Below are 13,530 nucleotides of genomic sequence, written 5' to 3' on the forward strand. Positions count from 1 at the left end.
CTTTTGTTTTTTGCTTAAAAATTACTTGTTTGTAAATAATATTTCCGTTAGTTTAAAAAAATGGGTATAAAAATAAATTTTCGAAAGCCATTATATATTTTTAAAAACATATGTAAATGGAAAATTTTTCCATTTTTACAAAAGCCTAATATTTTTTATCTTTATAACTATCTCAAAAACATGTAATTTTCATGAACAACGTACAATGGATGAAAGATAGCAAATTTAGTTATTGTCATTTAATATATGTATTACGTGTTTTGATGATTGAATATTTTTCTGATCGACCATTTTTCTTTTATCAAAAATCTTTATGTAGCGATATCTGGAAAGCTACTCTTAGGCAAAAAATAAAAATCATTTTTAATGTTGTCAATGCACACCTTATAACAAACTACTATTTTTATCTCGGCACCAAAAACCAAAATTGTTGACACGTTGCTACAAAAAAATCACCAAATAATCCGAAACAACACGTTGTAGGTATACCCTGTAGGGAACTCAACTAACTATAAATGCACTATAAGTTCATTATGTTTCAACTAGGGGTGACTACTCCTCGACTTCTTAAGTCAGTTTGTTTTCAGCTAACTAAAACCGGTTATTAATAAGTTCACTTGTAGTGTGCCAATTAATAGAATGTTTTGGTACTCTTGGTTTTTATGCCCGAGCGCACTTGTGCACAAGGGTATATTAATTTTATTCACATAACGGTTGTTTGTAACAGCCAAAACGAATCGAGATAAATATAGACAAATGTGTACATAAATGCTCAGAATGAATAGAGAAGTCGATTAAGCCATGCCTGTCTGTCCGTATGTCCGTCCGTCCGTGTACACGATAACTCGAGCGAAAATTGAGATATCTCACCGAAATTTGGTATGTAGGTTTCCATTAATCCAAGGTAGGTTGGTATTGAAAATGGTCGAAATTGGACTGTAACCACGCCCACTTCCCATATAACGGTAATTTCCAGAAATACGAAAACTGCGATATTCTAGTAACTACTGATGATCACATATATGTATATCGGTAACCGTTATACCAATTTGTACCAAACTCAGTATGGTTATTGTGCTTGCGACATAAAAGCAAAACGTTGAAAATTATTGAAATCGGACTAAAATTACGGCCGCTTTTCATATAACGGTAAATTTCAGAAATGCTTAAACCTGCAATATTTCGAAATTTAAAGACGCTAATTTACTCAAAATTGATACACCCGGCTTACCATCTAGTGGTAGGTTTCGGAAAGGTGAAAAACATATATTTAATACTTGCGCCGGGTATTTAATGTTCGGCTCCGCCCGAACTTAGACTTTCTTACTTATACTTATTTTAGGTTAACTCTATTTATGTATAATTTCGGCTATAATATTGTAAACAATATAAATTTAAGCCATGTTTTCTTGCTTTAAATAAAAAACGCAATGACAATAAATGTGCATAATCGTTTTTAATTTTTATGTTTTTTTTTTTGCCGAAAGTAAAAAGTTGTGAAACAATTTTACATACATACATATTGAGCACTGACTTTGGACCAATTACACAGGCCAAAAAAATGGGGAAAAAATTTGTTTCCTTAAATCTTAAAGCTGCTTTTGATAGACTTTTTTGGGCTGATTACGAATCTGTAAGTATAAAGTTTCCATCAGCTTTAGATTTTGAGAAAAACGTGTAAAAAATGTAAAAGCTGTTTTTGATAGACTTTTCTGTACTGATTATGAATCTGTGAGTATAAAGTTTCCATCAGCTTTAGATTTTGAGTAAAACGTGGTCAAAGTATCAAAAAAATCTCGTTTTTTGCAATATTTGAGAAGCTCTGGCAACAAAACAAAACGTGATAGAACCTTCCACTTGGGCTTAAATTAAAGCTAGAACTCTCGGCAAGTATCCCTGGAAATACCATTCGTGCACCTTGATGATGAAATGTGATTTTGGCAAAGTTTGAGTACCTACCGCAATTAAACAAAAGGTGGTAGATTCTTCCACTTAGGCTAGAATTAAGGCTCGAATTTTCAACTACAATCCCTGAAAGTGCCATCTCTGGATCTTGACCTTAAGGTCACTTATAGTCATTTATTGTACAACAAAAATGGATTTGGGCACAATTTTCTTTTTTCCAATAGCACAATACTCCAGTATTTTGTTATTGTTCAATAAATGATTATAAGTGGGAATCAAGTCAAGGTGAACGAATGGTATTTTCAGGGATAGCGGCCGAGAGTTCTAGCTTTAATTTAAGCGCAAGTGGAAGGTTCTATCACTTCAAAATAAACGGCTCATATGTATCAATGTTGAGGAAATATTGATTAATTTCTTAGCCTCACTGCTCAAAGAATCTAAAAGACCAGGCCATGCACACAAATAAATTCAAGGCCGTATTTCTACATAAAGGTTAAATAAGTGGTGACATATCATAACGCCATAGCCATAACCATTGTCATAACCGTAACCTCATTAACTATCATCGATTATAGGTATCATAACCATAAGTAGCTGATTTTTTGTAGTCAACAATGTCGGTGTTGCCAGACGCGGAAAATGTGTGATATCGGGCTCCGTCTAGCTAGCACCCCATCCAAGGATTTACGAAAAAAACTATACGCAAACGATTGGTCATCGTTTGGTCAGGATTGGTCACTGATTTCCATCGTTTGGTCATTAACCGTTCTCTTGTTATTCTATTTTCAAAGTTGGGGTTTACTGGAATCCTGAGCTTTTGGTCGCCTAAATATTTTAAATAATTCTTTAAATAAAAAGAAAAAATTAACAGGTATGTTACACATTACAAATTGGCAAACAAATTACAAAAAAATCAACGCCAGTTTTTATAAAAGGGAAGTGTTAAATGAAAAAAAAAATAAAAAATTTTTTTCAAATGATGAAGTTTCACTGTTGCCTTAAGTTTCATCACTTTCGCTTCTGGTTGAAGGAAACCGAGAATATGCCATTAATATGATCTCAAATACCATATCATTAGTTAAATAAAAAGTTCCTTATTACAAAATGTTAATTTTATTGAAGTAACTAAAGAAGTAGAGAAAAAGTACAGTTTTTATTAAAATAACTAAAAAAAATATTGATAGATATTTTCCAGATTTGGTAGATTTTTCTCAAGTAGACTGTAAGGTTTTTTTTCGTCGGTGGCAACCCTGGTCCTGGAATTAGTCCCCGGAGTTAGATATTCATTATTTTGCGACAACTTAACTCGAAAAAAATTGCATCAATATTGTTTGAGAAGCTCTCTCACCATTTAATAAGTAATAAATAAACGGGTTCTAAATATTTTTTTTTTATATAAAGTGTAAACTATTTATTAGTAATACAACAACGGACAATAGTTAAATTTATACACATTTAATAATACTTTAGCGTATACATATCTGATAAAGTAACTTAATTTGGAAAAAGCTCGATGCAAAAGAAATTTAGTAAACAAACGAATTTTGTGGTTGAAAAGAATCCATATATTTTTTAATCTCGGAAAATTTAAGCGGAATAAGTGGAAAGCAGTAGACTTTACTACATATTTATTCATTTATGTTAAAATAGAAAATCAATTACGTCTTTTTACAACAGAGGCATACATACGAATATGTATGTATTGGTTTTTGTATGAAAAAGAAAAAACAAAAACGTTCAAACATATCCATATTTGCTAAAAAGTTATTACATATGGGTGTTCCATAAAAATTTAAATAAATAAAAATCTTCCAAGACTTAAACATATTTATCTCGTTGATAATTATTATGAAAAGTCTTTTATAAGTCTCAAAATAATAGTTATTGACGACTTTAAAAAATTTTCTAACACATAATTATTATCAAAAAACTTTTATAATTCTTGTGAAAATGTTGATGACTTTTGTAAAACTCCACCATGAAATAATTATTGTTCTGGGTCTATGGTTTATCTTCGCCATCATCGTGACTGTATTTGGAGTGAGTAGAGTTGCTGTTGAGAAATATATATATACGAGTATAGAGTAAGGAAATGTAAATAACTAAAAGGAACCAACAGGTTTGTTGTTATATGTATCTCTTGATTTATATATCGCTAGCTTAGAGTGAAATGTTGCTAAGTCCACTTTTTATGAACAATTAGTTTTTGATGCAGGAAGCAAGGAATATTGAAAATGCACCGTTTCTGAAAGGATCTAACTACTTGTTTTATTTCTACCCGTTTTATTCCGTGATGTGCACAATTGCTAAGTCCAAAGTAGTCACAGAAAATTTGAAAAGTCCACAAAAATATGAATATTTTTTTTACGCTATCGAATTCGATTTGTATTGAGGGTTTTGCAACAACATTATTTTTGTATGTATGTATATTAGGCTGGGTCGATTTTGTATGAGGGAAAATAAAAGGCATTTGACCCTATTGTAATAGTAATATTATGATGTCTTAGGTCTAAGCCAATTGTTATTGGCCAAGAAAGATTAATTTAAAACTTATCTTTAGCCCGCGCAATTGAATCAAAGTGTATGAATTTTGAAAATGAAACTTTGGCTTGTAATATCTATGGAATGCGTTAATTGTTATAAACAGGACGATATATCAAATAAAGGGTTATTAAACTTAGTACCTCGCGTTCATTTATCATTTTTCAATAAGTCTACAAACTTTTAAGATATTAAAATAAAAAATAAGAAAACTATAATTTTCCCTTATGAATTTTCAATTCTTCATTACTTCAGCAACCAAGTGAAAAATACAAAAAAGTGAGACGAGATTTATTTCAAACGTTTTAATGCTTTCGGATGATTATATAATATTAAAATTACCATGGACTTGGTCACGCCGATTTGGTCAGTTTTCAAGGTCGTGGTGAATGAAGTCAAACATGTATTGTCAAAGATTAGGAATCGTTTGATAAATTAATAGTAGTTGCAAGCATAAATATTAGTATTTGCATACATAAACATAATACAATTAGGGCCCATTTTAAGTCCATTTTTCGTGGTTTCTAAATTTGCCGTTATATGAAAGTAGGAGACGTGCAACAAGTGTTTACATAAATATTTTAGTTAATTCCATTATGTGAAAAGGTAACTGTAGGTAGGTAAATGCAATAGTCTTTAACATATCCTGGAAAATCCTTTTGAGGACTCTCCAATTGGACGGTATTGCTTTGCATTCAGCTTGAACGAAAAAAGTCACTCCCTGGCATACTTTTCTGTAATCCTGCTCTTTCATCTAAAGGTTATTTATAAAATTGAAGAGATTTTTTTTAGAAAAAAACTGGAGATCCACTTAAGTTTTTCGATATAATAATTACCGTAATAATTACCAAATTGAAAGCAAGACTTGCTATTACTGATTTATGATAATAATATGATGAAAATCATTCAGACTATAAACAAACTAGTAATAAACCCCCGAAATTCGGGTGAATGCATTAAAGAAATACTTGCAGATACTAAATTTTTAAACTTAAGTAAAAAATAAAACGTGATGTTCAAGAATATACCTCAGTATGTAGCTCAAAATTTATTTAAAGAACTTCGCGAAAGACAACAATTAATCTTGTATTGCTAGAGACCTGATAACCCAAGATAATTTTGAAGTTATTAAAGGGCCTTACTCTACTCATAGCTTCGTACAGTGGCCCGCGAGAAAACAGTAATTTTTAAGGTATAGTCCAACCTCTCACAATATCCGACCAAGGGCTTTATTAGCCGTAGTCTGAGATGCAATAATCTTTTAAAATTGGCGCCGTTTCATGGTGATTTGGTATCACGCTTTTAAACTAAAGCTTTCTTAACACTTTCAGTACAAAAATTCTACCACTGATTCTATAAATTTTAAAATACATAAATATGTATACCGGCTAATTTGGATCATTCATTTCAAAAAAAAATAAAAAATTTTAAAATTTTGAATTTTACCGTCATCCTGGGCTCTTTAAATTTGTCAGTGATATCCTAGGTGTTTAAAAAAGAAAGTGATCTAAGCTATTTTTATTTTTTGCTTTCGGGAAATAAATTTCGAAACTATGAATTCCACGGATATTTGGTAAATATTTTTCTATAGATTACACTGCTCACTATTAATTTTTCTGCCAATTTTACTTTTGTGACAAACACGGTAATCGCAATTGCAGCTTGCACTTTAATTTGATATACAACTCAATTCTGTAGCTACACCAGATCGCCCTAACTAAGTCGTATTACTGAGCAGTTATATATAGAAGCATTGAGAATGAGTCAAAAAAATGTTAAAACGCTTATATTTTGTCACCTACTTCACCGAATTGAAATCTGACAATTTTTAGATAACCTATGGAGCTTGCACTTTAATTTGGTATACAACTCAATTCTGTAGCTACACCAGATCGCCCTAACTAAGTCGTATGACTGAGCAATTATATATAGATACGTAGAGAGTGAGTCAAGAAAATGTTTAAACGCTTATATTTTAGCACGTACTTCACTGATTTGAAATCTGACAATTTTTGGATAACCTATGGAGCTTGCACTTTAATTTAATTTTAAACTCAATTCTGTAGCTGCACCAGATCGCCCTAACGTAGTCGTATGACTGAGCAATTATGTATAGATTGTTTTAAAACAAAAAAAATGTTTAACAAAATTTTTCGTCATTTTCCTATATTTGCAATTTTTATATTGTATGCATAAACATAAGTAAACTAGTGTTTCTAGAAGTTGTGCCTGTTCAGTGAAGAGAAGGTTTATCCTTAACAGCGGTCGCCCCTCGACATGCAATGGCAAACCTCCGAGTGTATTTCTGCAAAGAAAAACAGCGTAAAACTGTAAGTCCCTTCCCATTGTGTGACAACATCAAGGCGCACGCCACAAATCGGAGGAGAAGCTCGACCAAAGACTAACATATGTGTAAGCGCCAATCTATTACACAAGGGAACAAAAATGGGAAACAATTTCGTTGCATCAAATGTTAAAGCTGTTTTGGATAGACTTTTTTATGCTGATTACGAGTCCGTAAGTACCCTGCAGGGAGTGACGTTAGCTTATACCTAACTTTAGTCTGTTTACGCGAACACTAGTGCTAACTATTAACTGTGTATTTTGTTCGAAAAAGCTAACTACTTTTGTGGGGCGATGGCCGCAAAAAAGTCAGACCTGGATACCTCTGCATTACATGTCAACTAACTTGTAACTAACTACTTTTGGACATAAAATATCAATAAGAAAAACAAAATATTTTTTTGTTTTTTACTTTTTTATTTACTTATTTATTTACTTCAATTTATTACATTTCATATTTGTTTACATATTCTGCTCTGGGTGGCCCCATATTCGAACACCGTCAGACAACTTCAAAATGATAGCATAAAATTTCGATCTTCCTTTTATTTGTCCTGAATATGAAAAAGAATCTGCGAAGTTCAGAAAAAAAGCGTATTGAAAGTAATTTTTGTATGAGGATATTTAATAGAAACTTGTAAATAAAACCAACTCCCGATTGCGTTTGCATGACTCCTGCACGACTTTACAATTCACTTTAAGTTGGTTTTGTCATAGCTAATTAAAAGTGAGGTATTAATCGAAATCTCGCCAAAAAGCTAACTATAAGTTGGTTAGTTTTAACAATTGATAATTTTTCACTGCAGGGTATAAAGTCTCCATCAGCTCTAGATTTGGAAAAAAACGAGGTCAAAGTCTCAAAAAATCGCGCTTTTGTAATATTTTAGAAGCCGTAGCAAAGAAACTAAAGGTGATATTAGGCTTAAATTAAAGCTAGAAGTCTCGAATACTATCTCTGAAAATAAATTTGTTCAAACAAATTGTTTCTTGAAACGTACCTACGAAATGGATTTTTCGTATTGTACATATTGGAAAAATTCATGGAAAATTTGCTAAGTCCATCAAAAAAATTTTAAGAAAAACGTAGAAAATTTGCTAAGTCACAAAATTATCTACAAAATTTGTAAAAAATCAGACTTTTTTATTATTTTTTTTTTAATAAAGGGTAAATGAAAAACGCGAAACATTGCATTCAAAGTTTTGCAAAATACTTAAAGAAAATTACTTAGCAACGTTTTTTGTTTCTCCTGTACAGTTGAAAAAAATGGACTTAGCAACTTTGCACTCTAAGCTAGCGATATATTATATTTAAAACCCGTTTATTTATTATTTATTAAATGGTGAGAGAGCTTCTCAAACAATATTTATTGATGAAATTTTTTCGAGTTAAGTTGTAGCAAAATAACGAATATCTAACTCCGGGACTGATTCCAGGACCAGGGTTGCCACTGACAAAAAAAATACTTACAATCTATTTGAGAAAAATCTACCAAATCTGGAAAATATCTACCAATAACTTTTTTTTAGTTATTTCAATAAAAACTGTACTTTTTCTCTACTTCTTTAGTTACTTCAATAAAATTAAAATTTTCTAATAAGGAACTTTTTATTTAACTAATGATATGGTATTTGAGATCATATTAATGGCATATATGTACTTTTTCTCTACTTCTTAAGTTACTTCAATAAAATTAAAATTTTTTAATTATGAACTTTTGAGATCATATCAATGGCATATTCTCGGTTTCCTTCAACCAAAAGCGAAAGTGATGAAACTTAAAGCATCAGTGAAACTTCATCATTTCAAAAAAATTTTAATTTTTTTTTTCATTTAACACTTCCCTTTTATAAAAACTGGCGTTGATTTTTTTGTAATTTGTTTGCCAATTTGTAATGTGTAACATACCTGTCCATTTTTTCTTTTTATTTAAAGAATTATTTAAAATATTTAGGCGACCAAAAGCTCAGGATTCCAGTAAACCCCTACTTTAAAAATTGAATAAATGAATGATGAAAATGCTTGGACATCAAATTTTCAACCCTTAGTTTGAAAATTTTATAAAAAGAGAACAGCAAATGACCAAACGATGAAAATTAGTGACCAATCCTGACCAATCGATGACCAGTCGTTTGTATATATATATTTTTTCACAAAGCACCCCAGCACATGACATTTTCAACCCCTAATTTGAAAATTGAATAACAAGAGAACGGTTAATGACCAAACGATGGAAATCAGTGACCAATCCTGACCAAACGATGACCAATCGTTTCCGTATAGTTTTTTTTCGTAAATCCTTGGATGGGGTGCTAGCTAGACGGAGCCGTAATATCGTGGGATATTTGCGCAGAACTTCTTTCACTATCCCCAAAATAACACTAAATTCTTAAAACTCAACAGCAGATCATAACTAAATGTGTACATCAAATTAAAGGTATTAACTTGTACTTTCTTAGTAGTATAAACTTTTTTTCATTAATTGTGAAATTTTGTCAAAAAATGTTGTTTTATGAAAAAGTATGATTTTTTTCGTTTTTAAGTATTATTGGATTAAATTTATAAAAAAAGCATTTTAATTATTCACATCAACTGAAAGATAAATGGATTGTCTTTATTTTGACATCATTAGCTTTTAAATCGGTTATGTAGTTCATAATATATTACTATGTAAAAAATCAAAAATCTTTAATTTAACCTTTATATCTGCTTTATAAACTTGCGCCAAATAATTTTGGTACAGTTGAAATCAGCGTGAGAAGTTCTCCCGATGAAAATTCCTAACATGCTAAGTCTAACAATATATTGTTAAACATCATTTTAAAGGTATATTTTTAATACCAAGCTGTTAATAGATAAAAGCTTCAAGTACGAAAATAACAGTTTTTTAAATAAAAAAAAAATTGATCGTTCAGGTACTAAAAGAAACCTATTTTCATGTTGTACTCGACTCTACCTACACTGCACTAAATTTTCCCTCGAGTGTATTTCGTTATTTTTTTGTAGCACCGTGTTATTAATTCAAATTTTAATTGCTTTACAATCAAGAACAGTAAACATATGTATGCAAACTTACTTTTCCAAATAAAATAATAATAAGCATATATGTGTTTTATTTAACCATCACAAGCTAAATCTTGGTCAAATAAAACCATATAAGCTTATTTCCTATGTTGGTCAAATTTTGAAAATGGCATGACTGCAATTAAAAAAATAAAAAAAAATTATAATATTCATAATCAAATATTTTTGTTTTGATTTCTTTATTTTGTGCGAATGTCTGCTTCATGATATCAACGCGCAAGAAATTTCCGTGAATTAGTTCGACTGCTTATGCGCATTCGAAAAAGGATAATGCATGAGTTAATGCAAATAAAGGCTTTTTAAGCAGATAAGCGAGTTCGGTTTTCACCCGTATAAACCTTCCATACAAAATAAGGTAATAGCTTAAATTAAATAAAACACGCCTAATACAGAAAAATTTTACCTAAGAGTATTTCTGGACCTTGAAACTTTCACTTGTAAAATACATTACTTAGCAGGTAATTTTTTATATTGAAATGCGTCTCTCCATAGCATTATTCAATTTCGCCTCGGCAAGTAATTAGAGCAATTGCTCTGCAATCGATCAGTAGACAGAAGATATTTCCAGCCTTAGGCATTCACTTTTTTGCTACTTCGACAGAAATTTATTTTCTCTTTTTACTCTTTTATTTACTTTTCATGCAACATTCATAACATGAAAAACAACTTCGTGAACAACGTTTAACGGGGCATATCAACAAACCATTTAATAAAAACAAAACAAATACAAAACTCTTGGCAAATCAACCAAATTAACCATGGCCATCCGTCCAAACACCAACACGCGCATTATTTCCTACCGACCGCCTTCACATTGCTCTCTTTTCTTACTATGGAAACAAAATGAATTCGTATACTTTTAACCCGCAGGTGGAGACAATGGCAATGGCATAGCCATTGTCTCTTCGCTGCGACCCTTCGATCGCGAACAACAAAAGTCCTACCTCATACCAATTGAGATTAAGGACAACGGTACACCACCCATGACCGGCACCAGCACTTTGACTGTCATTATTGGCGATGTAAACGATAATAAAATGCTGCCAGGCAGCAAGGATGTTGTTGTCTATAATTACCAAGGACAATCGCATGACACGCAAATAGGACGTGTGTACGTGCACGATTTGGACGACTGGGATGTGCCGGACAAGAAGTACTATTGGGAAGCGCAAGAGCATCAACGTTTCAAGCTGGACACGGACACGGGCATCATTATGATGCGTGCGGGCACGCGTCGTGGACGTTATCAGCTGCGCTTTAAAGTTTACGATCGGGAACAGGGGCAAGTGGATGTGCCGGCGAATATGACTGTGGTGGTGCGCGATATTACTCACGAGGCGGTGCAGCAGGCGGGTTCCATGCGGCTGACGGGTATCAGTGATGAAGATTTTATACGCGTGTGGGACTATGAACAACATAAACTACAGCGGTCCAAGCTCGAACGGTTTCGGGAAAAACTGGCGGAGCTTCTGTACACAGATCGTGATTATGTAGATGTGTTTAGTGTGCAATTGAAGTCAGAGCGACCGTTGTTGACGGACGTACATTTCGCAGCCCGTTCACCCACACAGCAGCCCTACTTCAAGGCAGTGCGTTTAAATGGTGTGGTGCTCATGCATCGCGAAGAGATTGAAAAGGAAGTTGGTATAAATATCACCATAGCGGGCATTGATGAATGCCTACAGGAGCGGAAGTACTGCGAGGGCTCATGTACCAACCACGTGGAGATACGCAATCGGACGCCGTATACAGTGAGTGTGAATAAAACATCGCTAGTGGGTGTGAGACTTAATACAAGCGCTCAATGTGTTTGCAAGGCACGCACCTTTAGCCGAGAGGAGACGTGTCGCACACATCACTGCTACAATGGCGGGCGGTGTGTGGACACACGCAGTGGGCCAAAGTGCGTCGCCTGCCCTGTAGGTTACAACGGGCCACGCTGCCAGCAGACAACGCGCAGTTTTCGTGGAAATGGCTGGGCGTGGTATCCTGCTCTGCAACTGTGTGAACAATCGCATCTCAGTCTCGAATTTATTACCAGCGAAGCGGATGGACTAATCCTCTACAATGGGCCTATAGTCCCACCTAAGCCGGGGGAGCAGTTGTTACGTGATTTTATTGCCGTAGAGCTGGAACAGGGCTACCCGCGTCTGCTCATCGACTTTGGCTCTGGCACTTTGGAATTGCGTGTGAAAACAAAAAAGACGCTTGACGATGGCGTCTGGCATCGATTAGATGTATTTTGGGACAGTGAAAATGTGCGCATGGTAATTGATTTCTGCCGTAGCGCCGAAGTGTTTGAGATGGATGATGGTTCAGCGCCCGAATTCGATGACAATTCATGCCAAGCACGTGGTCTGATTCCACCTTTTAGCGAAACGCTAAATCTGAATGTACCACTACAAGTAGGTGGCATCTATCGGCAACACTTCGACCAAACACTATACCATTGGCAGTATGCCTTTACTTCTAAAGGCTTCGATGGCTGCATACGCAATCTCATACACAACTCCGAGCACTATGATTTGGCGTTCCCGGCGTTGGCGCGTAATAGCTATCCCGCCTGCCCTCAAACCGACGCGGTCTGTTTGAAAATCGAGAGCACAGCGCGCTGCTGGGAACAAGGTAATTGCGTGGCAAGTCTAGTGCAGGCCAAATGCTACTGCCGACCCGGCTGGACGGGACCGACCTGCAGCTTACCTACCATACCAACCACATTCAAACCGCAGAGTTATGTCAAGTTCGCACTCAGCTTCGAACCGGATCGGTTTAGCACGCAACTGCAACTGCGGTTCCGTACACGCGAGCAACAGGGTGAGCTTTTTCGTGTTAGCGATCAGCACCAACGTGAGTACGCAATACTCGAACTCAGTCGCGGTCACCTGCAGCTTCGATTTAACTTAAATTCGCTGCGCGCCGAGGAGAAGCGCCTGCAATTGAATGCCATAGCGGTAAATGATGGTCAGTGGCATGTGGTGCGTGTGAGTCGTTACGGCTCGGCTGCCATGCTCGAGCTAGATGGTGGTGAGGGACGACGCTACAATGAAACGTACAATTTCGCTGGTCATCAATGGCTCTCCATCGATAAACAGGAGGGTGTATATGCTGGCGGAAAAGCGGAGTATACGGGCGTGAAAACCTATGAGGTGCAATCGGACCTTCAAAGAAGCTGTCTGGACGATATCAGGTGAGTGAATTTATGAAGATAATTCTGTCGCACAGTGCGGCCGAAATATAAAAGTGCGGCGAAAATTCCAAGATTTCAAGAAATGATTTAAAATTTTGCACTGGGTGCTTTCGGGGTATCTAATAGTGAATCCGCTGTCTGAATTTCAAAACTCAAAATAGTAGATGCAGTATGGCGTCTGGTAAATTTCGAGCTTCTTAGTTAGATTTTAACTTAGATTTTGATAATGCGGTTTTATAGCAGACTCAATTTTAGTGTCACACAGTGCAAGTTTGAAACGGCTGTGACTTACCGTTGATTTTCGACATTTTTTTTTGACAGTGCCGGTTATTTTCTTCCATACGAAGTAAATATGTTCGATGATATGAAGACAATGAGTAACACCTTCAACAAAAAAAAAATTATAATTTTTAATATTTTTATTGAGCTTTGTATCACGATTTATTAGGAAAAATGGAAAAAGCAACAAAGT

At 34.4% G+C, this 13,530-nt stretch overlaps 1 protein-coding gene across 1 annotated transcript in view; it reads left to right on the top strand.

Annotated features, from left to right (window-relative positions):
- LOC118749420 (putative neural-cadherin 2) overlaps nt 1–13,530 on the top strand; it is a 580,827-nt gene that overhangs the window by 469,837 nt on the left and 97,460 nt on the right. Inside the window, exon 9 of the mRNA XM_036484223.1 lies at nt 10,742–13,058. Coding sequence (XP_036340116.1) covers nt 10,742–13,058 — 2,317 coding nt within the window. The remainder of the gene's footprint in view (nt 1–10,741; nt 13,059–13,530) is intronic.

The sequence above is a fragment of the Rhagoletis pomonella genome, unplaced genomic scaffold, assembly GCF_013731165.1.
Source record: "Rhagoletis pomonella isolate Grant_MI unplaced genomic scaffold, Rhpom_1.0 Rhpom_scaffold_00016, whole genome shotgun sequence".
Lineage (NCBI taxonomy): Eukaryota > Metazoa > Arthropoda > Insecta > Diptera > Tephritidae > Rhagoletis > Rhagoletis pomonella.